Source organism: Leucoraja erinacea, chromosome 15, assembly GCF_028641065.1.
Source record: "Leucoraja erinacea ecotype New England chromosome 15, Leri_hhj_1, whole genome shotgun sequence".
NCBI classification, from domain to species: Eukaryota; Metazoa; Chordata; class Chondrichthyes; order Rajiformes; family Rajidae; genus Leucoraja; species Leucoraja erinaceus.
The window spans coordinates 41419369-41446921 of NC_073391.1; the positions used below are offsets into that span (position 1 = coordinate 41419369).

A 27553-nucleotide genomic window follows, 5' to 3' on the forward strand; every position below is an offset into this window, starting at 1 on the left:
AGACGGTCTGCCGCACAGAACATCATTGGCAGGGCCCTCCGTCAGCATGGACCCGGTGGGCCGAAGGGCCTGTTTCCATGCTGCATCTTTCAATCAAACCATCATAACAAACTGGTATGAAAGCCATCACTGCGCCTGCTTTGTGTGCTGTCGTTGGGCTTTCTTATTGTTCAAGCCATTGTTTTGTGGCCAAAGCACTAAATGCTGGAGGAACTCAGCGGGTCAGGCAACATCTGCGGAGGTAATGGACGGAAGCCATTTTGGGTTGGAACCCAACTTTATGGCTATTGAGTTTCGTAGCACAGAAAGGGTTCTGCTAAAGGGGCTGTCCCACTTGGGCGACCTAATTGGCGAGTTTAGAAGAGTTTGAAAAAATGACATGTTGAAGACCTCCTTTGACTATGTAGAAGACCTCCTTCAACTATGTTGAAGACCAGCTTCGATTAGCTATGACTAACTTTGGGAAAATTGGACACCGAATAGTGGAGAGTGAAGACGACCTCCTTCGATCTCCTTCGCCCTCCCTTCGACTATGATGAAGACTGTCTTCGACTACCTTTGACTACCCTCGATTACCTACGACTAACATGTCGACCTACTACGGCTAAACCTACGAGTAAAAAAAGTATCGTTTTTTTTCATGGCGACCTTTTTTTACTCGCGGGCATTTTTTAACATGTTGAAAAAAAACGCCGCAAACTAGGTGAGGCCTCGAGTACGCGGAGACCACTCTCGACCATGAAGGAGAGTTACGAAGACCTCCTACGGCCTCGTGTCGACCATGCTGCGAGTATGAGTCGAAGGCAAACTTGCTAGAACTCGCGGATTAGGTCGCCCAAGTGGGACAGGCCCTTTACATATCGCTTCCATATGATCTTGATGCCTATCTATCTAACCCCATTTGCCTGCATTAGGCCCATATCCCTCTATTCTCTTCTTTCCAAGCACCATGGTTACAAGGGCCATAAAGGTCCTATAAGATTAACAACAAAAAAAGTCCTAAAAGGTCCTATAAGAAAATGGTCAAATTTTAAAATGTTAAATTTTACTTACTCTCTGTCGATCACAAGGCAGGTCACTGTTTCAGCAGCGATAACATTGGCTGTTCTTACGTCCTCCCTGCAAATACAATGAAAATTAGACATAACCAAGGTTGTACTTGTTGTCTGCACGAGTTGGAATGGTAGGGAGTGAGCCACAAGGTCATAAGGTCATAAGTGACAGGAGCAGAATTAGGCCATTTGGCCCATCAAGTCTACCCTGCCATTCAACCATGGCTGATCTATTTTTCTTTCCTAACCCTATTCTCCTGCCTTCTCCCCATGACCTCTGCCACCCGTACTAATCAAGAATCTATCTATCTCTGCCGCTATCTATCTCTTCCGGAGTAACGCTGAACTACATTGTAAGGAACGATAGTAAAGGAAACTGCAATAAGCAGGTAGACACAAGATGCTGGAGTAACTCAGCAGGTCAGGCAGCATCTCTGGAGAAAAGGAATAGGTGATATTCGGGGTCGAGACCCATCTTCAGACTGAGACTTCAGAGCTTGATACAGAGAGAGACTCATAGTCTGAAGAAGTGTCTCGACCTGAAACATCACCTATTCATTTTCTCCAGAGATGCTCCCTGACCCGCTGTGTCATGGGCCTGTCGCACTTGTCGATTTTTTAGGCAACTGCAGGCGACTGTCATAGTCGTAACAAAACCGTCATCCTGGCGACAACCTACAGCAGCACCTACGTCAGGAGAAGTCAAGCTACGCTCATTGGCGGCGGAAAAATTTTCAACATGTTGAAAATTTAGCGGTGACCAGAAAGACGCTACGACTTCGTGTGCGACTGAGGAGACGACACCCGGCGACCAACGGCGACATGTGGCGATAAACTAGTCACCTGTAGTTGCCTAAAAATGTTACAATTTACCAATTCAGTTAACCTACAATCCCGCATATCTTTAGAGTGTGGGAGGAACCCGGAGCTCCCGGAGAAAACCCACGCAGTCATGGGGAGGACGTACAGACAGGCACCCATAGTCAGGATCGAACACGGGTCTCTGGCGCTGTACGGCAGCAACTCTACCACTGCGCCAACGTGCCATTTATAACAAAGCCACGTTATTAGCTTAACACTAACTGTACAAACATTTCTTGAAAGCATTGACCTCCCATTATCATGATACCACAGTCCAATACATCACTAACATATCATTACATACATGACCAGAGATTTAAATGTTAGTCTTGCTGATATTCAACAGCTTTACAGTCTTCAGAGACTCCTTAAAGCTCGGTATTTTAGCTAACATTTTGGATTAACATAAATCAGTTTCATTGACATCCCAAAGATATTTAACGACTTGTACGCTTCTGCATGAAATACTTAAATTGAATTGCGAGCATGCATTCTTTGATTCAACCCTCATCAACCAATTCATCCGTCAACGAGACACGCATGTAAAAATCTAAATTAAGATTAAAATACGTAGGGTGTTTTTTTCAGGGAAGATAATGTCACTAACTCAAATATCTCTCCGTCTGTCTCCCCATCACTGTATCCCGAAGAGGAGTACTCTGACTCTGTCTCAGTGTCCGTGTTGTTCATGCTTCCCCTGGAAGCCGTTGACTTTGACCAGGCTCCACATAAAGACCCTCTCAAGCATTCAACCGGTCAGCCGCATAAGGATCCTGTTCTTTGGAGAGAGAGAGAGAGAGAGAGCCGGGGCTTGTTTCATGCAGGGAACCTCCGGGGCTGGAAGAGCAACTGGACACCGGGATTTGCAAGTGCTGAGGGCGCAGGAACCCGACACTGTCGAGGAACGTTTTAAAAAGCGCACCGTCCGTCCACAAGTCCCCTGTTGCCCTCCCATCACCTGAGCCCTTGTCCTATCCCGCCCCTGGGTTCTATCTATGCCAGCAAATGCAAAAAAAACCCTGCCAATCTTTCAGCGCAGTGACTGTTCCCTGAGATAGAATGATTCCAAGTTGGCTACTGCTGTTAGCTGGCACCCTGTTGGTTAACACATTGGTCTCCAGGCATTGTCATGAATCCTCATCCAACTCTCCTTGGGGAAAAACAAACCACACCTGTCTATTAAATCACCAGCGTGTAGGAAAGAACTGCAGATGCTGGTTTAAATCGAAGATAGACACAAAATTCTGGAGTGACTCAGCGGGACAGGCAGCATCTCTGGAGAGAAGGAATGGGTGACGTTTCGGGTTGAGATCCTTCCTCAGACTGGATTAAATCCCTCAGATTAATCCTCCAGGATTATTATTACATGATTCGGCTAATCCCCAAATGATCTCAGGCTTTAGTTTAGTTCGGGTGAGAACTGCAGATGCTGGTAGACACCAAAGATAGACACAGAATGCTGGAGTAAGTCAGTGGGCCAGGCAGCATCTCTGGAGAGAAGGAATGGGTGACGTTTTGGGTCGAGAAAAAGGGTCTCGACCCAAAACGTCACCCGATCCTTCTCTCCAGAGATGCTGCCTGTCCCGCAGAGTTACTCCAGCTCAATTTCAAATTAGTTTAGAGATGCAGCATGCAAACAGGCCCTTCAGCCCACCAAGTCCATGCCAACTATCGATCACACATTCCTACTAGTTCTATGTTATCCCAAAGGACCTGTTTCCACCTTCCAATCGGCCAACAATGATCCATTCTACATTTTCCTTGACCATCGTCCCCTTTGATCTCTCATTTTCACACCTTACCTTTCCTCATCTCTATGCCTCCCTCTCCCCTGACTCTCAGTCTGAAGAAGGCTCTCAACCCAAAACGTCACCCATTCCTTCTCTCCAGAGATGCTTCCTGCCCCGCTGAGTTACTCCAGCATTTTGTGTCCATCTTTAGTTTAGTTTAGAGATACAGTGTGGTAAACAGGCCCTTCGGCCCACCGAGTCTGCGCCGACCAGCGATCCCTGCACAATGACACTATCCTACACTCACTAGGTGACAATTTACAATTTTTGATACAGAAGCCAATTAACCTACAAAACCGCAAGTCTGAGGAGTGTGGGGGGAAACCTGAGCATATGGAGAAAACCCACACAGGTCACGGGGAGCACGTACAAACTCCGTACATACAGCACCCGTAGTCAGGATCGAACCTAGGGCCCTGGCGCTGTGAGGCACCAACTCTACTGCAGCGCCACCGTGCCCACTACCTTGAAAATCAATAGTTTATAGGTTATCAAGTGGAAATCACACGAGTACATCAATGGATACTTGGTAAGGTGGGACCTGGAAGGTGCGAACATGTGTATTAATTGCTCTGGAGGGACACATCAAACCAAGACAGGCAGAAGGTGGGGTGCCCACTCAGACCCTGGCACATATCTGTGGGCAGTGCCCGAGCACCGAGAATGGGAGAATCAAGGGGCAAAACATAATCGCAGAGCATCTAATGGAGAAAGAAAAAGGTACAGAGTACAAACAAGAAACTGCAGATGAAGGTTTACAAAAAAAGATACGGAGTGCTGGATTAACTCAGCAGGGTCAGGCAGCAGCTCTGGAAAAGATATCTGGTTGGGTACAGATTGCACCTTTGCAAATGTCCATAGATATAATGGTCTGAAGAAGGGTCTTCGAGCCAAAACACCACCTATTCCTTCGCTCCATTGATGCTGCCTCACCCGCGGATTTTCTCCAGCCTTTCTGTCTACCTTCGAGTTTTCCAGCATCTGCAGATCTGTCTTAAACATAGATAACGGTGTGATTTCAACATGAGGAACTACTGTATAAGTTATTGATTTTCAAAGTAGGACGGTACAGTGGGTCAGCAGTAGAGTTGTTGACTTACAAAGCCGGAGACCCGGGTCTTGGGTTCGATCCTGGCCACGGGTGCATGTCTGTACGGAGTGTGTACGTTCTCCCCGTGACCAGTGTGGGTTTTCTCCGAGATCTTCGGTTTCCATCCCACACTCCAAAAATGTACAGGTTTGAAGGTGAATTGGCTTGGTATAAATGTAAAATTGTCCCTTTAGAGTGTGTGTTTCGGGATAGTGTTAATGTGTGGGGATCGCTGGTCTGTGCAGACTCGGTGGACCGAAGAGCCTGTTTCCGCTCTGTATCTCTAAACTAAACTAAACATAGATAGGTGACGTTTCGGGTCGAGATCCTGTTCAAACAGTAAAATGTAGGGATGGCAAACCACAGTGGAACTACACTTGACATCAGATGACAGAGCCTCAAGGAAACCAGACTTGACATTCGTCCAATTAGTCTGCTTTTCACATGATACCAAGCTGGATGGGAATGGAGTGGGCGGCTTGCTGGTGGGGATGGGAGTTCAGAGCTGATTAAGCCAAGTAGCCGAGGCAGACTGTGAGAGATGATGTTTAGTTGTTGATAATGCAATGTTGCTGGTGGAAGAGCCAAATATCCAACGCAGGTTCATAAGTTCAAGTTGTACAGAAGCAAAACGCAAACTGCTGGAGGAACTCAGCAAGTCAGGCAACATTTGTGGAGGCAGTAGACAGGGAACCAATGTCAGATTGATTCTAGCAAGCTGAAAAAAAGGACAAAGACTGGCAAGTGATAGGTAGATTTACTGATTTAACGGTTGAACTGCAGATGCTGGTTTTCAAACAAAAAGACACAAAAGTACAGGAGTAACTGAGCGGGTCAGGCAGCATCTCTAGAGAACATGGATAGGTGACGTTTCAGGTCAGGACTTTCCCAATGAAATCTCCCCCCCTCACCTTAAACCTAGGTCCACTGGTTCTCAATTCCCTTACTAGGGCAAGACCACGTGGGTCTTCTTTGGGAGCTCTGGTTTCCTCCCACATGCCAAAGAAGTGCAGGTTTGTAGGTTAATTGGCTTCTGTATATTGTAAATTGACCCTAGTGTGCAGGATAGTGCTAGTGTATGGGGTGATCGCTGGTCAGTGCGATAAAACAGGCCCTAGGGCCCACTGAGTCCGCACTGACCAGCAATCACCCTGTACACCAGCACTATCCTGCACACTAGGGACAATTTACAATTTACAGAAGCCAATTAACCTACAAACCTGTATGTCTGTATGTATCTCTGTAAAGTCTCCAAAAACTGTTAAAATCTCTAATATAAATGCAAGCGAAAGACTAGCAAGAGTCTGAAGAAGGGTCTCGACCCAAAGTGTCACCTATTCCTGCTCTACCGTTCTCCAGCGATGCTGCCTAACCCGCTGAGTTACACCGCCATTTTGCCCCCATCTTCAGCATTTAAACGAGACTTTTAGCTGAGTAAATGCCCCCCCCCCGAGGCACTTCTGAGGAGCAAGTAAAATAGAATTGAGACTTAGCAACTTAAGGATTCATTGGGCCGGATGACCAAAACCTTAAAGTAGGCAAAGAGGCAAGAGGGCTGAAGTTTTCTGAAACACAGCACCTAGGCAGCAAATAGCAGGGTTGAGAACAGTTGCATACTCCCATGGGCTGAAGAGCACAGGGGTCTCCATTGTTTGGAAGCCTGGAGGGTTTACAGATGGGGAAGAGTGAAGGCAAAGAGAAATATGACATCCTCGCTGGGCCTGGAGCGATTATAGCTCTGCAAACATTGTTGTTGTGGGAGAGGCCTAGCTAGAGTGGGTGTGGAGAGGATGTTTCACAGAAGATGCCACCACAACATGCTGGGGCATCTTGAACAGCATCTCATAACTTCTGTAGCCCGTGACAAGGCCTGGACAGAGTGGACGTGGAGAGGATGTTTCCACTAGTGGGAGAGTCTGGGACCGGAGGTCGTTGCCTCAAGTTCAAAGGGTGTTCCTTTAGGAAGGAGACGAGGTGGGATTTTTAGCAGTCAAAGGCTGGTGAATCAGACAGCTGTGGAGGCCAATTCATTGAGTACTTTTAAGGCGGAGATTGAAAGGCTCTTGATTAATAAGGGCATCAAAGGTTACAGGGAGAAGGCAGGAAAATGGGGTTGGGAGGGAGAGATAAATCAGCCATGATGGAACGGCCGGGTAGACTTGATGGACCAAATGGCCTAATCCTACTCCTATTCCTTGTGAACTTAGGAACTTATGAGAACAGGGTTTGGTGGATGTTAGGGAATGGGTTGTTGTCCTAGCTCACAGCAGGTATAAGTTCAGAGGTTAGTGCCATCTGCCCTGTTGTAATCCAGTCAAAACAAGAGGCACAAGAGCAGGAGTCTAATTCCGAAGAATTTGTCAATTTATATGTTTTCTTTGGGTTAGAGTGCTCGGCAACCAGAAGAGGTGCCCACCCAATGGAGCAGAGATAGAGTTGCAGCCTCAAGGTGCCAGAGCTCCGGGTTCAATTCTGACTACGGGTGCTGCCTGCAAGGAGTTTGTACATTCTCCCCGTGACCGCGTGGGTTTTCTCCAGGTGCTCCGGTTTCCTCCCACACTCCAAAGACATGCAGGTTTCAGGCACGTGCACGTTAAGCAAATAGAAGCATGAGTAAGCTGCTTGGCCCTTCAAACCTGCCCCACACTATCCAATAAATCCTGCCATAGAGTCACAGAGCAACACAGTGTGGAAACAGGCCCAACTCGCCCATACTGGCCAACAATATCCCAGCTACCCCAGTCCCACTTGCCTGCTCTTGGTCCATAACACTCCAAACCTGTCCTATCCATGTACCTGTCCAACTGTTTCTTAAACGATGGGATAGTCCCAGACTCAACTACCTCCTCTGGCAGCTTGTTCCATGCACCCACCAACCTCTGTGTGATAAAGTTACCCCTCAAATTCCTATGTGCTCTGCACACCTCCATTAAACTTTCCCCCTCTCACCTTATAGATATGCCTTCTAGTATTAGACACTTTCACCCTGAGAAAAAGGTTCTAACTGTCTACCCTGTCTGTGCCTGTCATAATTTGATATACTTCTATCAAGTCTCCCCTCAACAAAGGGCAGAAATGTGATCCAAAAGTATACAGGTTTATGTCAAAGAAAAATGTGCCCTTTGCCAAAGGATTTAATTAATTAAATAAATACATAAATACTCCAGTGTTGTCATTGCTAGGGTTACTGAAGTAACCATTTGCTGAATTTCAGAGAGTACCTGTTGTCAGAGAAGATTTAAGAGGATGTAGACAATAGACAATAAACAATAGGTCCAAGGTACACAAAATTGCTGGAGAAACTCAGCGGGTGCAGCAGCATCTATGGAGCGAAGGAAATAGGCGACGTTTCGGGCCAAAACTTTCTTCAGACTCTTGACTTGGGCCCGAAACGTTGCCTATTTCCTTCGCTCCATAGATGCTGCTGCACCCGCTGAGTTTCTCCAGCAATTTTGTGTACCTTCGATTTTCCAGCATCTGCAGTTCCTTCTTAAACAAATAGGTCCATTCGGCCCTTCGAGCCAGGACTGCCATTCAATATGATCATGGCTGATCATTCCCAATCAGTACCCCCTTCCTGCCTTCTCACCATATCCCCTGATTCCGCTATCTTTATGGGGTCTATCTAATGTTGCCAGGACTCGAGGGTCTGAGCTATCGGAGCAGACTGGGACTCTATTCCCTGGAGCGCAGGAGGATGAGGGGTGATCTTGTAGAGGTGTGAGGAATCATGAGAAGAATAGAACGGGTTGACGCACAGTCTCTTGTCCAGTGTAGGGGAATCGAGAACCAGAGGGCATAGGTTTAAGGTGAAGGGGGAAACAAATTATAGGAAGCTGAAGGGTAATGTTTTGACACGAAAGGTGGTGGGTGTGTGGAACGAGCTGCCGGAGGAGGTGGTTGAGGCCGGGACTATCGCAACACTCAAGAAGCAATTAGACAGGTACACGGATAGGACAGGTTTAGAGGGATATGGGCCATACATAGGCAAGTGGGATTAGTGTAGATGGGACATGTTGGTCGGGATGGGCAAGTTGGACCGAAGGGCCTGTTTCTACGCTGTATGTCACTATGACTCCAGTCAAGGGACTGTAAATCCTTGACTCCAGTCAAGGACCCACATCACCTCCTTGGTGAAGCTCAGACTCACTTTGATCGGACTGCTGGCTTTACCTTGTACTAAACGTTATTCCCTTATCATGCATCTACATACTGCAAATGGCTCGATTATAATCATGTATTGTCTTTCCACAGACTGGACAGCACGCAACAAAGGCTATTCGCTGTACCTCGGTAAACGTGACAGTATAAACAATAAACAAAACAAAATTAAATATACGAGAACGCATTCGGTAGAGGAGGGGTTTCACTCAATGAGCATCACGGTGGTGCATCGGTGGAGTTGCGCCTCACAGCGCTTGCAGCGCCGGACACCCGGGTCCGATCCCGACTATGGGCGCTGTCTGTACGGAGTTTGGGCGTTCTCCCCATGACCTGCGTGGGTTTTCTCTGAGCTCTTCGGTTTCCTCCCACATTCCAAAAACGTGCAGGTAGCTAGATGCAGGAAGATTGTTCCCAATGTTGGGGAAGTCCAGGACAAGGGGTCACAGTTTAAGGATAGAGGGGAAATCCTTTAGGACCGAGATGAGAAAAACATTTTTCACACAGAGAGTGGTGAATCTCTGGAACTCTCTGCCACAGAAGGTGGTTGAGGGCAGTTCATTAGCTATATTTAAGAGGGAGTTAGATGTGGCCCTTGTGGCTAAAGGGATCAGGGGGTATGGAGAGAAGGCAGGTACAGGATACTGAGTTGGATGATCAGCCATGATCATATTGAATGGCGGTGCAGGCTCGAAGGGCCGAATGGCCTACTCCTGCACCTATTTTCTACGTTTCTATTTTTCTATGTAGGTTCATTGGCCTGGAATAAATGTAACAATTGTCCCCGGCGTGTGTAGGATGGTGTCAATGTGCAGGGATCGCTGCAGACCCGATGGGCCGAAGGGCCTGTTCACCGCGTTGTGTCTCCAAAACTAAAACTAAAAACAGTGAACTGCCTCAGGAAATGGTCCAACTGGGGAAGGTATTGAATTAAACGGAAGGATTATTTGTCAAGCTGGGTCACAAGAGAGCCCTGCAGAGAGAATACTGCCACCCACACATCAAGAAACAAGACTGTTTAATTGTCAAACGTACTGACAATGGAACAATGCGATCCCTATTTGCTGCAGCAAGGCTGGATCACAGATGCAATAACACACAGATAATTTTATAACAAAAATTCAATGAAATTAATACCCCAAACAGTAGATGTTTGTAATAGTGCAAATACCAAGTCCTTAGTGCAACCAAAGAAACAGTCCTTAGAAGGACAGCACCATGGCAGTAGAGTATAGAAGTTGGGATGTAATGTTAAAATTGTACAACGCATTGGTGAGACCAATTCTGGAGTATGGTGTACAATTTTGGTCGCCTAATTATAGGAAGGATGTCAACAAAATAGAGAGAGTACAGAGGAGATTTACTAGAATGTTGCCTGGGTTTCAGCAACTAAGTTACAGAGAAAGGTTGAACGTTAGGTCTTTATTCTTTGGAGCGCAGACGGTTAAGGGGGGACTTTAAAATGATGAGAGGGATAGACAGAGTTGACGTGGATAAGCTTTTCCCATTGAGAGTAGGGAAGATTCAAACAAGAGGACATGACTTGAGAATTAAGGGACAGAAGTTTAGGGGTAACATGAGGGGGAACTTCTTTACTCAGAGAGTGGTAGCTGTGTGGAATGAGCTTCCAGTGGAAGTGGTGGAGGCAGGTTCGATTTTATCATTTAAAAATAAATTGGATAGGTATATGGATGGGAAAGGAATGGAGGGTTATGGTCTGAGTGCAGGTAGATGGGACTAGGGGAAAATAAGTGTTCGGCACAGACTTGTAGGGCCGAGATGGCCTGTTTCCGTGCTGTAATCAAGACCTGATTTATGATTTAGAGTGATACAGCGTGGAAACAGGCCCTTTGGCTCAACATACCCACATCGGCCAATATATCCCAGCAGCACTAGTCCCACCTGCCTGTGTTCGGCCCAAACCCATCCACATCTGATTGGGATTTGGACAGAGTGATGGATCAGCCATGATCGAATGGCGGCGTAGACTTGATGGGCCGAATGGCCTAATATCTACTCCTTTCACTTACGACCTAATGACCTTATGACACACTCTTGGATGTGTCTAAATAGGCTGCAGTTCGTTCTACGGTTGTCCTCTCAAATAAAGTCGTGGAGGCATTGAGCACCTCTTGATGTCAACAGTGTGGCCCTTTAAATAGCCAGAAACCTGAGAGCATAGCACAAAGTGCTGCTCGTTCTCCCGAGACCATTGAACCAAGGTTGTTGTGCGGAGCTATGGGTTTCAATTTATGCTGGTATGGGTGGAAATGTGCTCCAGTATAGTTTAGATATACAGTGAGGAAACAAGCCCTCCGGCCCAGCGAGCCCGCGCCGACCAGCGATCCCCGCACATCAACACCGCCCCACACACGCTGGGGCCAATTTACAATTTTGTCAAAGCCAATTAACCTACAAACCCGTACGTCTTTGGCGTGTGGGAGGAAACCGAAGATCCCGGAGGAAACACAACGCAGGTCACGGGGAGAGCGTACAAACTCCGTTCAGACAGCACCCGCAGTCAGGATCAAACCGGGGTCTCTGGCGCTATGAGGCAGCAACTCTACTGCTGCACCACCATGCCGGATTGCGTTGCTTTAGACATGCGTTTGACGCTGAGCAAAGGTCAGACAGAGCAACGTCCACCATAGGCAAAGTGTCCCATTCAATAGACAATAGACAATATGCGCAAGGGTAGGCCATTTGGCCCTTCGAGCCAGCGTCGGTTCAATGTGATCATGGCTGATTCAGATTTATGGTTACCAAGATTTCACATAGAATCAATTGAAGTGATACACTCTGGATAAGGTTAAGACTGAATCACCTCCAATTTGCCGTTTATACAATGCTTGGTGATCTAACTGATGCGCTGATCAAGAAAGCATCAGTGTATTTAGTTGGTTAGCTTAGTTTATTGCCACGTGCACCGAGGTATAATGAAAAGCCTTTGTTCCGTTCGAACCAGGAGTTTGGTCTATTTTCTTCTAAACTTTTCCCATCCAAGTAATTGAGGTATGTCACTTTACTCTTCGAGTAATCCAGCATGGAAACAGGCCCTTCGGCACAACTTGCCCACACTGACCAAGATGTCCTATCTACACTGATCCCACCTGCCTGCATCTTGTCCATATCCCTCTAAACCTGTCCTATACATGTACCTGTCTCAATGTCTCATAAATGTTGCGATAGTACCCGTCACATCCACAGTACCTTCTCCGGCAGCTCGTTCCACACACCCACCACCCTTTGTGTAAAAACGTTACCCCCTCAGGTCCCTATTAAATCTTCCCCACCTCCACACCCCCTCACCTTAAACCTATGTCCTCTGTTTCTCGATTCCCTTACTCTGGGCAGGAGACTGTGTGTTTATCCAATCTATTCCTCTCGTGATTTTGTCAACCTGTGCAGGCTTTGGAGAGGGTGCAGAAGAAATTTACCAGAATGCTATGTTATTACCCGCATACACTAATACCCCCTATCTGTATTAGTGGTGAGGAGGTTAGGTTTTTTAGGTTAATTGACTTGGTAAAATTGAATATAGTCCCAAGTGTATGTGGGATAGTGTTAGTGTGCAGGGATGGCAGGATGGCGTAGAATCGGTGTTTCTACCCTCTATCTCTAAACTAAAGTAAACAAAACTAACAATGACATAGGGGCACATATTCCAAAGAGGTTTGAAGGTAAATTGTCATCTGTACATTGTCCCCAGTGTCTAGGATAGAACTAGTGTATGAGTGATCGCCGGACAGCATGGTTTAAGAAAGAACCCCAGGTGTAGATAGGGTGGTAAAGAAAGCTTTTGGTGTGCTGGCCTTTATAAATCAGAGCATTGAGTATAGAAGTTGGGATGTAATGTTAAAATTGTACAAGGCATTGGTGAGGCCAATTCTGGAGTATGGTGTACAATTTTGGTCGCCTAATTATAGGAAGGATGTCAACAAAATAGAGAGAGTACAGAGGAGATTTACTAGAATGTTGCCTGGGTTTCAGCAACTAAGTTACAGAGAAAGGTTGAACAAGTTAGGGCTTTATTCTCTGGAACGCAGAAGGTTAAGGGGGGACTTGATAGAGGTTTTTAAAATGATGAGAGGGATAGACAGAGTTGACGTGGAAAAGCTTTTCCCACTGAGAGTAGGGAAGATTCAAACAAGGGGACATGACTTGAGAATTAAGGGTCTGAAGTTTAGGGGTAACATGAGGGGGGTCTTCTTTACTCAGAGAGTGGTGGTTGTGTGGAATGAGCTTCCAGTGAAGGTGGTGGAGGCAGGTTCGTTTTTATCATTTAAAAATAAATTAGATAGTTATATGGACGGGAAAGGAATGGAAGGTTATGGTCTGAGCGCAGGTAGATGGGACTAGGGGAGAATACGTGTTCGTCACGGACTAGAAGGGTCGAGATGGCCTGTTTCCGTGCTGTAATTGTTATATGGTTATATGGTTATTATATGGTAGGTGCTGGAAAAATCGAAGGGAGCCAAGAATGTTTGAGAAACTCAGCAGGTGAGGCAGCATCTATGGAGCGAAGGAATAGGTGACATTTTGGGTCGAAACCCTGAAACGTCACCTATGCCTTCGCTCCAGAGATGCTACCTTGCCCGCTGAGTTTCTCCAGCATTTTTGTCAGCATGGAATCGATGGGCCGAAAGACCTGTTTCCACACTGTATTCCTAAACTGAAGTAAATAGAAAGTATAGAAAATGCTTCTAAAAAATACTTTTGTTAAGTGAGTAATCAACATGAATCAGGGTTTAATATCTCCACAACGTCTAACTATTTCCCAGATTAAGCGTTGTTCCATTTTATTTTATCAGCTTTTGATGTCCACATGAATAACCGGATATCTGGCATTGGTTCCATATTAATCATTTGTTGTAACAACTCAGCTTACTGCTATCCTCAGTTGCATTTGGATGCAGTCCAGTCAATGTACTGATATGATAGACTATTTTGCATAACTTTCATTCATTTGTTCTATATCTCTCTCCATATCGCCGTGTATATCTCTTGTATCCCTCTCCCCTGACTCTGTCTGAAGAAGGGTCTCGATCCGAAACATCACCTGCTCCTTTTCTCCAGAGATGCCGCCTGACCCGCTGAGTTAATCCAACTTTTTGTGTCGATCTTCGGTTTAAACCAGCATCTGCAGTTCCTTCCGAACATGACCCTATCTTATTATCAGTACCCTAATCTTATTATCGCTGCTGCCCCATGGCGATCCTTGCCTGAAACCTGCCACAATTTAGTGTCAATACAATTGATAAAATAAATCTTACAAAGAAATGTCAAACGCTAAAAGTGAAAGGTGTTGAAAAGAGGAGCAGGAATCCTGATATGGGATTAATCTGCACCTGCTCCCCCCAATTGCAGGCAGCAAGTCATTTATGTGTTGACAGCTAACTTATAAAATTGTTGCTTGCATGCCAAAGAATTGTCCTGAAGATAGACACAAAATGCTGGAGTAACTCAGCGGGACAGGCAGCATTTCTGGAGAGAAGGAATGGGTGACGTTTCAGGTCGAGGCACTTTTTCAGAATTGTACTGTTTAGTGGTAGAACACTACAGCAGGACGCTGATTTAGCCTGGAGATACAGCACGGAAATAGGCCCTTCGGTGCACCGAACAGCCATAAGGTCGTCTATAAGATCACCTCTACTTGGTATAATGGGTGTGTTTTTACAACAGCTGTGTACCCTGGGCCTTAGTTGTGAGAGGTTAAAGATATCAGCAAAATCTCTATCCAATCGGTCCAAAAAGATGTAAAAAATAAAAGTTTTGTCCCCGAATTATGTTTATAGAAGAGGTTATAATAAGACCACAAAACATAGGAGCAGAATTAGGCAATTCGGCCCATCGAATCTGCACCGCCATTCGATCATGGCTGATCTATTTTTTATCTCTCAACCCCATTCTCCTGCCATCTCCCCGTAGCCTCTGACGCCCTTACTAATCACGAATCTCTCATATTGGCGGTCGCGGTGGCTGTGATCATCTCCCACAAGCCAAAACTCAGTATCCTGCACCTGACTGCACCGCCATTCTCATGGCTGATCATCCAACCGGTATCCTGTCCCTTTAGCCACAAGGGCCACATCTAACTCCCTCTTAAATATAGCCAATGAACTGGCCTCAACTACCTTCTGTGGCAGAGAGTTCCAGAGATTCACCACTCTCTGTGTGAAAAATGTTTTTCTCATCCGGTCCTAAAAGATTTTCCCCTTATCCTTAAACTGTAACCCCTTGTCCTGGACTTCCCCAACATCGGGAACAATCTTCCTGGATCTAGTCTGTTCAACCCCTTAAGAATTTTGTAAGTTTCTATAAGATCCCCCCTCAATCTTCTAAATTCTAGCGAGTACAAGCCGAGTCTATCCAGCCTCCATAATGTGCGGGGATTGCTGGATGGCGCGGACCCGGTGGGCTGAAGGGCCTGTTTTCGCGCTGTATCCTTAAACTAATCTAAACTAAACACTATATTGCTTCCTCTCAGTCAACCATGGGAAAAGCCCAGGGTACTCATGAAGATGGAGCCACTTGCCAGAAGTCATATTACGGATGTGAAACCTAGGCAGTGTTGTGGACATCACCGGAGGGACAGAGGCAGACATAAAAAGTAGAATCAATAAGGCTCGGGTGGTGTTTAACAGGAAGATCTGGAGCTCAAACACATCTCAATCAACACCAAAATACACATCTTTAACTCAATTGTGAAACGGGTGATGCTGTATGGATCAGAGACTTGGAAAACAACTAAACACACTACAAACAGGCTGCAAACATTCATGAACACCTGCCTTTGTTTCTTGGCTTGGTTCGGAAACTTGAGTGCCCTGGAGAGGAAGAGACTACAAAAAGTAGTAAACACTGCCCAGTCCATCATCGGCTCTGACCTTCCTTCCATCGAGGGGATTTATCGAAGTCGCTGCCTCAAAAAGGCTGGCAGTATCATCAAAGACCCACACCATCCTGGCCACACACTCATCTCCCTGCTACCTTCAGGTAGAAGGTACAGGAGCCTGAAGACTGCAACGACCAGGTTCAGGAATAGCTACTTCCCCACAGCCATCAGGCTATTAAACCTGGCTTGGCCAAAACTCTGAACATTAATAACCCATTATCTGTCATTTTGCACTTTATCAGTTTATTTATTCCTGTGTTTTGTAGTCAATGCCTATTATGTTCTGTGTGCTGAAGCAAAGCAAGAGTTCCATTGTCCTATCAGGGACACATGACAATAAACTTGAACTTGAACTTGAACTTTGAAGAATAGTTAACATCGAGTGGAGAGACACAGTAAGCAATGTGGACCTGTGGAAAAGAACAAGCCAGGAGCCCACTGACTTACAAATTCGAAGGAGAAAATAGAGTTGGATTGGACACACCCTCAGGAAACCTGCCACAAACATCACCCAGCAAGGCCCTGAAATAGAACCCCCAAGGAAAAAGGAAAAGGGGTCACCCCAGGAAGACCTGGAGAAGAGGTGTCCAGACAGAAATGTCTGAGAGTGGCCTCAACTGGGGAGTTCTCAAAAGAACTGCCAACAACCGATTGAGGTGAGGACTTTTGTCCATGGTCAATGCTCCCTGGAGGAGCAAAGGACTTAAGAAGAAGAAGAAGAAACTAACTAGTGAGACAATAATCCCAATGAACTCCCAAATCTCCAAAGACTGCCTATTTTAGTCCTGCCTATTCTACTGTATGAATCACAGACCTTCAATGAAGGTTTCAGGCAGTTGTATCTGGTCATTCATTCTGAGTTGCACTTTCCCTCCGAGTTTACTGACTTGAGATTTATAATATTTATAATAGTTGTGTGTTTACATATCATTGATGGTTAAATGTCAAATCCTTATGGTAAGGTAGGAGCAGAGTAGGGTGGAGCCCAGGAACGTTAGGTAGAGCACGAGGACAGCACGGTGACGCACGCGGGCGGCGCTGACTACAACGCGGGGTAGAGCTGCTGCCTCACAGCGCCAGAGACCCGGTTTTGACCCTGTCCTTGGGCGCTCTCGGCGTGGAGTTTGCACGCTCTCCCTGTGACCGCTTGGGTTTCTTCTGGGTGCTCCGGTTTCCTCCCTCACCCCGGAGACGTGCAGGTTTGTAGGCCCTTCTATTAATTGCCCCCCTGAACATGACCCCTAGTGCGTAGGGAGTGGATGCTGTAGTGGGGTGACCTAGAACTGATCGGTGGTCGGTGTGGACTCGATGGGACGAAGGGCCTGTTTCCATGCTGTATCTTTCAAGCAATCGACCCAACACTCAATCAATAAAACATAGACACAAAATGCTGGAGTAACTCTGCAGGACAGCCAGGCAGCATTCCTGGAGAGAAGAAATGGCTGACATTTCAGGTCGAGACCCTTCTTCAATTGATCAACATGGAGGCAAAAGCGTGTGTGGAATGAACTTGTGATCGATGGTCGGTGTCGACAATAGACAATAGACAAGAGATGCAGGAGTAGGCCCAGCACCGCCATTCAATGTGATCATGGCTGATCATCCCCAATCAGTACCCCATTCCTGCCTTCTCCCCATGTCCCCGGACTCCGCTATTTTTAAGAGCCCTATCTAACTCTTTCTTGAAAGCATCCAGAGAACCTGCCTCCACTGCCCTCTGAGGCAGAGAATTCCACACTCACCACTCTCTGTGAGAAAAAGTGTTTCCTCATCTCCGTTCTGAATGGCTTTTACCCCTTATTCTTAAACTGTGGCCCCTGGTTCTGGACTCCCCCAACATCGGGAACATGTTTCCTGCCTCTAGCGTGTCCAAGCCCTTGACAATCTTCTATGTTTCAGTTCTTGATGGATTCGATGGGCTGAAGGGCCTGTTTGCACCCTATATCTTTCAATCCATGAAATTGGGATCAATCGCTAAAGTGGGATAACCAGGACTAGAGCGGATTTGTTGATCGATGGTCGGCGTTGACTCGATGGACTGAAGGGCCTGTGTCCACGCTGTATCTTTCCATCAATCTATCAACAAGTCTTTCTCAGCAGTGCGTGCTGACGAGAGTGGGAACTGTGAAACTTGAGTTCTTGCCTCTTCATCATTAGCAGAGAGATAAAATTAGAATGTGCCAAGTCGGCGCAAACAATATTCATTGTCAATTGAGACATTGGAACTCATGGCAGTAAAGCTTGACAACAGAAACTAGATCTGTATACTTAAAAATACAAGATATTTAACGTCATAATTCATATTTTATATTTAGTATCCACGTGGGTAATACTATCAAAGAGAGACACAAAAAGTCCAAAGAGTAACTCAGCGGGACAGGCAACATCTCTGGAGCGAAGGAATGGTAATGGTTCAGGTTGAGACCATTCTTCAGAGCTGGCAGTTAGAAACATACAGGTCTAAAGAGAGTTGAGGGCCATCCGGGGGAGTGCGAGAGGAGGTGGACCGGTGGAGAGGACTCCTTCCCATAAAAAAAGGCACGGAGGTGGAGGCAACGGAAAAAGAGCTCTACGTGGTGGCGGACCCCGAACTCGTTGAGGTGGGGGCGGAGGGGAACGAAGGTGGGGCCTCTCTGTTGAGGAGAGATGGTTCTGCATCAGAAAGGGTCAGAAAGGAGCGGGTCAGGGAGGATGGTGAAGACCCGACAAGGGTGCGGGGTTGAGGGGGGGGTTGGAGTCATGGAGGTGCTGGGTAGTGGACAGAGGTTGAGGCGAGGTCTGGTGGTTGGTTCAACAAAATCCCAAAGTTGCACTAAAAACACTTATTCTTTTCAAGAATGCTCATTATTCTTGTTATGCAATGCAGTGACCCCAGCAGTCACAGGGAGAACATGCAAACTCCACACAGGGAGAACCCGAGGTCAGGATCGAAACTGGGTCTCTGGCGTTGTGAGGCAGCAGTTTAGTTCAGTTTAGTTCAGAGATACAGCGCAGAAACAGGTCCTTCGGCTCCACCGATTCCGCACCGACCAGTGATCCCCGCACTTTAACACTACCCTACACACACTAGGGACAATTTTATATTTTACACCAAGCCAATTATCCTGCAAACCTGTACGCCTTTGGAGTGTGGGAGGAAAACGAAGATCTCGGAGAAAACCCATGCAGATGTCTTGTTGCTTTTCACTTAGTATGGCCGTATGGTAACTCAAATTTCACTGTACCTTAATTGGTACATGTGACAATAAACTGACTTTGAAACCTTGGAAACGTACAAACTCCATAAAGACAGCACCTGTAGTCAGGATTGAAACCGGGTCTCTGGCGCTGTAAGGCTGCTGGGCCACTGTGCCGCCCAGTTCTAACAAAACTGTTACAATTGAACAAAGGGGACTGTGGAGCCATGAGGGAGGAGCTGGCCAAAGTTGACTGGAAAGATACTCCAGCAGGGATGACAGTGGAACAACAATGGCAGGTATTTCTGGGAATAATACAGAAGGTGCAGGATCAGTTCATTCCAAAAAGGAAGATCTCGGTTTTAAAGATTCCAAGGGGAGTAAGGGGCGACCATGGCTGACAAGGGACGTCAGGGACAATATAAAAATAAAAGAGAAGAAGTACAACATAGCAAAGATGAGCGGAAAGCAAGAGGATTGAGTAATGTTTAAAGAGCAACAGAAGATAACTAAAAAGGCAAGAAGGGGAGAAAAGATGAGGTACGAAGGTAAGCTAGCCAAGAATATAAAGGAGGATAGTAAAAGCTTCTTTAGGTATGTGAAGAGGAAAAAAATAGTTCAGACCAAAGTTGGACCCTTGAAGACTGAAAAAGGTGAATTTATTATGGGGAACAAGGAAATGGCAGATGAGCTGAACAGGTACTTTGGATCCGTCTTCACTAAGGAGGACACAATTTTCATGATGTACTAGTGGCCAGAGGATCTGGGGTGACGGAGGAACTGAAGGAAATCCACATTAGGCAGGAAATGGATAGACTGATGGGACTGAAGGCTGATAAATCCCCAGGGCTTGATGGTCTGCATCCCAGGGCACTTAAGGAAGTGGCTCTCGAAATTGTGCATGCATTGGTGTTCATTTTCCAATGTTCTATAGATTCAGGATCAGTTCCTGTGGATTGGAAGATAGCTAATGTTATCCCACTTTTTAAGAAACGCGGGAGAGAGAAAATAGGGAATTAGAGACCAGTTAGCCTGACATCGGTGGTAGGGAAGATGCTGGAATTAATCATAAAAGATGAAATAGCCGCACATTTGGATAGCAGTAACAGGATTGGTCCGAGTCAGCATGGATTTACGAAGGGGAAATCATGCTTGACTAATCTGGAATTTTTTGAGGATGTAACTAGGGAAATGGACAAGGGAGAGCCAGTGGATGTAGTGTACCTGGACTTTCAGAAAGCAATTGATAAGGCCCCACATAGGAGATTGGTGGGCAACATTAGGGCACATGGTATTGGGGGTAGAGTGCTGACATAGATAGAAAATTGGTTGGCAGACAGGAAACAAAGCATATGGATTAACGGTTCCCTTTCAGAATGGCAGGCAGTGACTAGTGGGGTACCACAAGGCTCGGTGCTGGGACCGCAGCTATTTACAGTATACATCAATGATTTAGATGAAGGGATTCAAAGTAACATTAGCAAATTTGCAGATGACACAAAACTGGGTGGCTGTGTGAACTGTGAGGAGGATGCTATGAGAATGCAGGGTGACTTGGACAGGTTGGGTCAGTGGGCAGATGCATGGCAGATGCAGTTTAATGTGGATAAATGTGAGGTTATCCACTTTGGTAGCAAAAACAGGAAGGCAGATTATTATCTAAATGGTGTCAAGTTGGGAAGTGGGGATGTACAACGGGATGTGGGGGTCCTTGTTTATCAGTCAATGAAAGTAAGCATGCAGGTTCAGCAGGCAGTGAAGAAAGTGAATGCCTTCTCCCCATATCCTTTATTCTTAAGGGCCTGTCCCATGAGCATGCGACTCCATGCGGCAAACGCGACCTAACGTGGTCGCTTGAGCAGTACGGCCTCACGGGGCCAGTCCCACTTCGATCGCCGGAGCCGTATGGAGTTGTGCGAAGCTGATCCCGACATCGCTCGGCGCTCCGAAAAACTGACCGTGTTCAAAAATTCCGCACGGCAATGGCCTGCTGGCCCGCAGCCACCTCAACGCCGTACGCACCGCCTCGACGGGCATACGCAGCGTCTCGACGCCGTACGTCACACGCGAACGTCCCGCAGACTTCGCTCGAACTTCACGTCACTCACTCGACCTACCGCGTGGCCCCCGCTTCCGGTTTGGCCGCGCTTGCCGCATGCAGGTCACATGCTCGTGGGACAGGCCCTTTAGACTGTGGCCCCTGGTATTGGACTCCCACAATCTTTCCTGCAACTAGCGTGTCCAGTTTTTAAAAAATATTATAAGTTTCTATAAGATCCTCTCTCATCCTTCTAAATTGAATGGCAGGATACAGGCATTGTAGAGGAGGCTACTTCATCTATTTTATGCTGTTATGTATAACACAGCGGGCTGCACGGTGGCGCAGTGGTAGAGTAGCTACCTTATGGCACCAGGGTCCCGGGTGAGATCCTGACCACAGATGCTTGTCTGTACGGAGTTTGCGTGTTCTCCCCGTGACCCGCATGAGTTTTCTCCGAGATCTTCAGTTTCCTTCCACACACCAACGACGTGCAGGGTTGTAGGTTAACTGACGTAAATGTAAAAAAATTGGCCCGATGAGTGTGTAGGGTAGTGTCAATGTGCGGTATTCAGTGGCCGGTGCGGACTCGATGGGCTGAAGGGCCTGCTTCCTGGCTGTTTCTCTAAACTAAACTAAACTAAACTAAACTAAACTAAACAAAACACTATATTGCTATCTCTCAGCCACCCATGGTAAAAGCCCTGGGGACTCGTGAAGATGAAACCATTTGCCAGAAGTCACATTACGGATGTGAAACGATATTCATAAAAAAGACTGATATGAAGATGGAGCCTGACAACTGGCTATAAAAAATTATCAAACAACTGTCCAGAAGCAAAAGATTTAAATGCTTCTCTATTCCCACTATTCCTTCCAAGGACCGATCTAAAGATAGATGGTCAAATAAAAGCAGAGATCATTGCAAAACCCGTTTTATTATATGCAGATGTTTTTTTATGTGGTATCGATGTTTATGAACTCAGTGTGCGGCAATATAGAAAATAGGTGCAGGAGGAGGCCATTCGGCCCTTCGAGCCAGCACCAATGAAAGAAAATAGAACATTAAAAAAAACACATCACGACAACAGGCCCTTCGGCCCACTGGGTCCATGCCGACCAGCGATCCCCGCACACTAACACTATCCTACACCCACTAGGGACAAGTTTTTTTTTACATTTGCCAAGCCAATTAACCTACAAACCTGTAATTCTTTGGCGTGTGGGAGGAAACCGAAGATCTCAGGGAAAACCCACGCAGGTCACGGGGAGAACGTACAAACTCCGCACAGACAGCACCCGTGGTCGGGATCGAACCCAGGTCTCCGGCACTGCATTTGCTGTAAGGCTGCAATTCTACCGCTGCGCCACCGTGACCGCCCATGCCAACTTAATGCCAAGATAAACCGATCTCATCTGTCTGCATGCGATCCATACCCCTCCATTCCCAGCATATCCACCTGCCTGTCCAAAACCTTCTCAACTGGAATGGGTGGGTTAACCCCGGAATGAGTGGGTTAACTAACGTATAAACATGTCTGAGACGATACATCTTGAAAATATTAGACTCGACTTGGCAGAAAAACCAGATCATTTTTCGAAGACATGGACACCATTCATTGATTTATTACAAGGATAGTATGGTACAACACAATTTTGGATTTAAATCTAATTACGGGTTGAGAGAGGTGGGTGGAGAAGGGTGCGAGGCAGGTATATCACCACTGTTTGCTTTCTTTCTCTTTGTGTCCTTTTATTTTATTTTTTTTTTTTCTATTCCTCTCTTCTTTCTTTCATTGACTCCCTCTTTGGCTACATACTCTCTAGAATTTAGGAGATTGAGAGGGGATCTTATAGAAACTTACAAAATTCTTAAGGGGTTGGACAGGCTAGATGCAGGAAGATTGTACCCGATGTTGGGGAAGTCCAGGACAAGGGGTCACAGTTTAAGGATAAGGGGGAAATCCTTTAAAACCGAGATGAGGAGAACTTTTTTCCACACAGAGAGTGGTGAATCTCTGGAACTCTCTGCCACAGAGGGTAGTTGAGGCCAGTTCATTGACTATATTTAAGAGGGAGTTAGATGTGGCCCTTGTGGCTAAGGGGATCAGAGGGTATGGAGAGAAGTCAGGTACGGGATACTGAGTTGGATGATCAGCCATGATCATATTGAATGGCGGTGCAGGCTCGAAGGGCCGAATGGCCTACTCCTGCACCTAATTTCTATGTTTCTATCACGTTGGTAGTCTAGGGGTTCTATCTTTGCACATCTCACATTTTCTCTTTCTTGCTTTTTCTCCTTTCTTTTCTTCCAACTAAAGCTAAAAAGTTAAAATTGAAGCTGTACAACAACTGTATTACTTTATCTGCCGTTTGGTTCTATTTTTGTACATTTGCTTCTAATAAATAAATTAAAATATATATATTTTTTAAACTGGGCCTGTACTTGCTGGAGTGGAGAACGATGAGGGGGGAGATCTCATTGAAACCCGGCGAATAGTGAAAAGCCTGGATAGAGTGGATGTGGAGAGGATGTGTCCACTAGTGGGACAGTCTAGGACCAGAGGACACAGCCTCAGAATTAAAGGATGTTCTTTTAGGAAGGAGATGAGGAGGAATGTCCTCAGAGGGTGGTGAATCTGTGGAATTTGTTGCCACAGACGGCTGCGGAGACCAAGTCAGTGGATATTTTTAAGGCCGAGATAGATAGATTCTCGATTAGTATGGGTGTCAGAGGTTATGGGCAGGAGAATGGGGTTAGGGGGAAAAGAGATAAATCAGCCATGATTGAATGGTGGAGTAGTTGATGGGCCAAATGGTCTAATTCTGCTCCTATCATTTAAGAACATGAGTTTATGAAATGTCACCATCAGGTCTACCTCTACATCCACCCCTGGCAGCAAATTCCAGGCACCCACCACCCTCAATGCAAAATAAACTGCCTTTAAAAGTTGCCCCTCTCATCTTAAACTTATGCCATCTAGATATTTCCACATGGTTTTTCCAGAAAACATAGAAAATAGGTGCAGGAGTAGGCCATTTGGCCCTTCAAGCCTGCACCGCCATTCAATATGATCATGGCTGATCATCCAACTCAGTATCCTGTACCTGCCTTCTCTTCCTACTCCTTCCACCTTTAGCCACAAGGGCCACATCTAACTCCCTCTTAAATATAGCCAATGAACTGGCCTCAACTACCTTCTGTGGCAGAGAGTTCCAGAGATTCACCACTCTCTGTGTAAAAAATGTTTTTCTCATCTCGGTCCTAAAGGATTTCCCGTTTATCCTTAAACTGTGACCCCTTGTCCTGGACTTCCCCAACATCGGGAACAATCTTCCTGCATCTAGCCTGTCCAACTCCTTAAGAATTTTAAAATGCTATAGGGATCCGTAGTTGGGATCGAACCCGGGTCTCTGGCACTGTAAGGCAGCAACTCTACTGCTCTGCCACCATGTGGGTGTAGAAAGGGTAGATACAGTTTAAGTGAGGTGTTCCACTCTGGGAGATTTGGGAACAGCTCCAACCAAGATTGCAGGAAATTGCAGCGAATTGTGGACGCAGTCCAGACCATCACGCAGAACCAACCTCCCTTCTATTGACTCCATTTATACCTCACGCTGCCTCGGCAAGGCCAGCAGCATAATCAAGGACGAGTCGCACCCCGGCCACTCCCTCTTCTCCCCTCTCCCATCAGGTAAAAGGTGCAGAAGTGTGAAAACGCCCACCTCCAGATTCAGGGACAGTTTCTTCCCAGCTGCTATCAGGCAACTGAATCATTCTACCACAACCAGAGAGCAGTGCTGAACTACTATCTACCTCTTTTGTTGACCCTCGGATTATCCTTGATTGGACTTTGCCGGCTTTACCTTGCACTAAACGTTATTCCCTTATCATGTGTCTATACACTGTAAATGGCTCGATTGTAATCATGTCTTGTCTTTCTGCTGACTGGACAACATGGAAGAAAGGCTTTTCACTGTACCTCGGTACATCTGACAATAACCTCAACTGAAACTAAGGGGAAAGAAGATTGTTCCCATACAGTTACTAGCACGACCCTTGATAGCATTGATAAACAAAGACATCTTGGCATACAAGTCGATCGGTTCCTGAAAGTGGCGATCCTTGCCTGAAACCTGCCACAGTTTAGTGTCAATACAATTGATAAAAGAAATCTTTCAAAGAAATGTCAAGAGCTAAAAATGAAAGGTGCTGAAAAGAGGAGCAGGACTTGATATGGGATGAATCTGCACCTGCTCCTTCTAATTGCAGGCAGCAAGTCACTTATATAATCGTTGCTGCATGCAAAAGAATTGTCCTGAAGATAGACACCAAAAGCTGGAGTAACTCAGCGGGACAGGCAGCATCTCTGGAGAGGAGGAATGGATGAAGTTTCGGGTCGAGACCCTTCTTCAGAATTGTCCTGTTTAGTGGTAGAACACTAGAGCAGGACGCTGATTTAGCTTGGAGATACAGCGCGGAAATAGGCCCTTCGGCTCACCGGGTCCACGCCGACCTGCGATCACCCCGCACACTAGCGCTATCCCACTAATAGCAGGTACAATCGCAATGTTTAGCAGGTACTATCACATAGTTTGAGAAACGTTGAGGCAGGTTAATGGATAGGACAGGTTTAGAGGGTTGTGGGTGTGGGTGGAAACAGGAGCACCTGGAGAAAACCCACGCAGTATCAGGGAGAACGTATAAACTCCAGAAGTAAATACAGATTCACCACCCTCTTGCTAAAGAAATTCCTCCTCATCTCCCTTCTGAAGGCATGTTCTTTTATACCGAGGGCATGCTCTTTGTATAGACATGGAATGGAATACTCATTATCCATTGTTCTTCCTCCTCCCTCACGGCGCTTCCTCACATGCTCTCATCGGCTGCCGACCGCGGGTCGACCCATGAGGCTTCACCACCGCTGAGGCTCCACCGCCACCGCCGAGGCTCCACCGCCACCGCCGAGGCTCCCACCACGGAAGAGAAAACAGGATGACATTGAGCTAGTGCATGCAGCTGATCGACGGCTAGCGTGGACTGCATCGTGTGTGTCCTTCAATCAATCAAGGATGCTGATGTAAAGGAAACATTATCACTTGCTTCAGCGCAAAAGTCCCAATGCTCACGCTGCATGTAATGTGGTGAGACATTACTCACGCGTGGCTCCCAGCCACGGCAAGAAGCAGCTGTGGCTCTATCGACCATGAACTCTTTCAAGCTAGTTTAGTTTGGAGACGGACGCCCTACTTCAGTGGACTTGACTGGAGTTTATCTTGCACAAAACGTTATTCCCTTTATCTTGTATCTGCACACTGTGGATGTCTCGATTGTTTCGTTGGGTTTAATTTTAGTTTAGTTTGCAGATACAGAGAGGATACAGGGTTCACAGAGCCCACAGCGACCAGCGATCCCCGCACACTTACACACTTACAATTATACCAAGCCACTTAACCTACAAACCTGGACATCTTTGTAATGTGGGAGGAAACCGGCAAAAAACCATGCAGGTCACGGTGGGGATGTACATAATCTGTACAGACAGCACACGTAGTCAGGATCGAACCCAGGTCACTGGCGCTGTAAGGTAGCAACTTTACCACTGCGCCACCGTGAGATGTAATCATGTATAGTCTTTCCACTAACTGGATAGCACGCAACAGGAAGCTAGGCACTGTAAAGGGCCTGTCCCACCACGGCAACCTAATCCGCAAGTTTGCCCTCGACTTGTACTCGCAGCATGGTCGACACAAGGTCGTAGGAGATCTTCGTAACTCCGCATACTCGAGGCCTCAGCTAGGTCGCGGCGATTTTTCAATATATCAAAAAAATGCCCGTGAGTAAAAAGTTGCCATGGAAAAAAATCGATACATTTTTTACTCATAGGTTTAGTCGTAGTAGGTCGGAATGTTAGTCGTAGGTAATCAAGGGTAGTCAAAGGTAGTCGTAGATAGTCTTCATCATAGTCGAAGGGAAGTCGAAGGATTCTTGATTAGTATGGGTGTCAGAGGTTATGCGGAGAAGGCAGGAGAAAGGGGGGTTAGGAGGGAGAGATAGATCAGCCACGATTGAATTGTGGAGTGATGGGCCGAATGGCCTAATTCCACTCCAATCACATGACCTTTTCTGGACTTGTTTTTGTGAAAAGACACAATGGCAGTGGTTTCAAGGTCAGTCAGAACTACAATGATCCTCGTTTGTTTCCAACGTTTGGAACACGGTGACACAGGGCCGAGACTATGAATAGGGTTCTTGCAAAACATTATAAAAGGGAGTGAAAGCTCTCAGCTGCTCTCAGGGGGAACTTGAGCTTCTTTTGCAGTTCACACTCGGGAACATGATACCCAGCCATGGATTTTAAGCTATGTGGAATATCACAGCGTTATGTTTATCTACACACCATAGGTCAATGGGGACCCAGCGTAGGGGGGCCTCCGTGAAGAACAACGGGGACCCCAGCATGGGGGGGACCACCATGAGGGACAGTGG

The 27553-nt window shown here is 46.5% G+C and overlaps 1 protein-coding gene across 1 annotated transcript in view; it reads right to left on the minus strand.

Moving 5' to 3' along the window:
- The window catches only part of prkg1b (protein kinase cGMP-dependent 1b), a 367427-nt gene that overhangs the window by 57505 nt on the left and 282369 nt on the right, over positions 1 to 27553 (minus strand). Inside the window, exon 8 of the mRNA XM_055647248.1 lies at positions 1054 to 1119. Coding sequence (XP_055503223.1) covers positions 1054 to 1119 — 66 coding nt within the window. The remainder of the gene's footprint in view (positions 1 to 1053; positions 1120 to 27553) is intronic.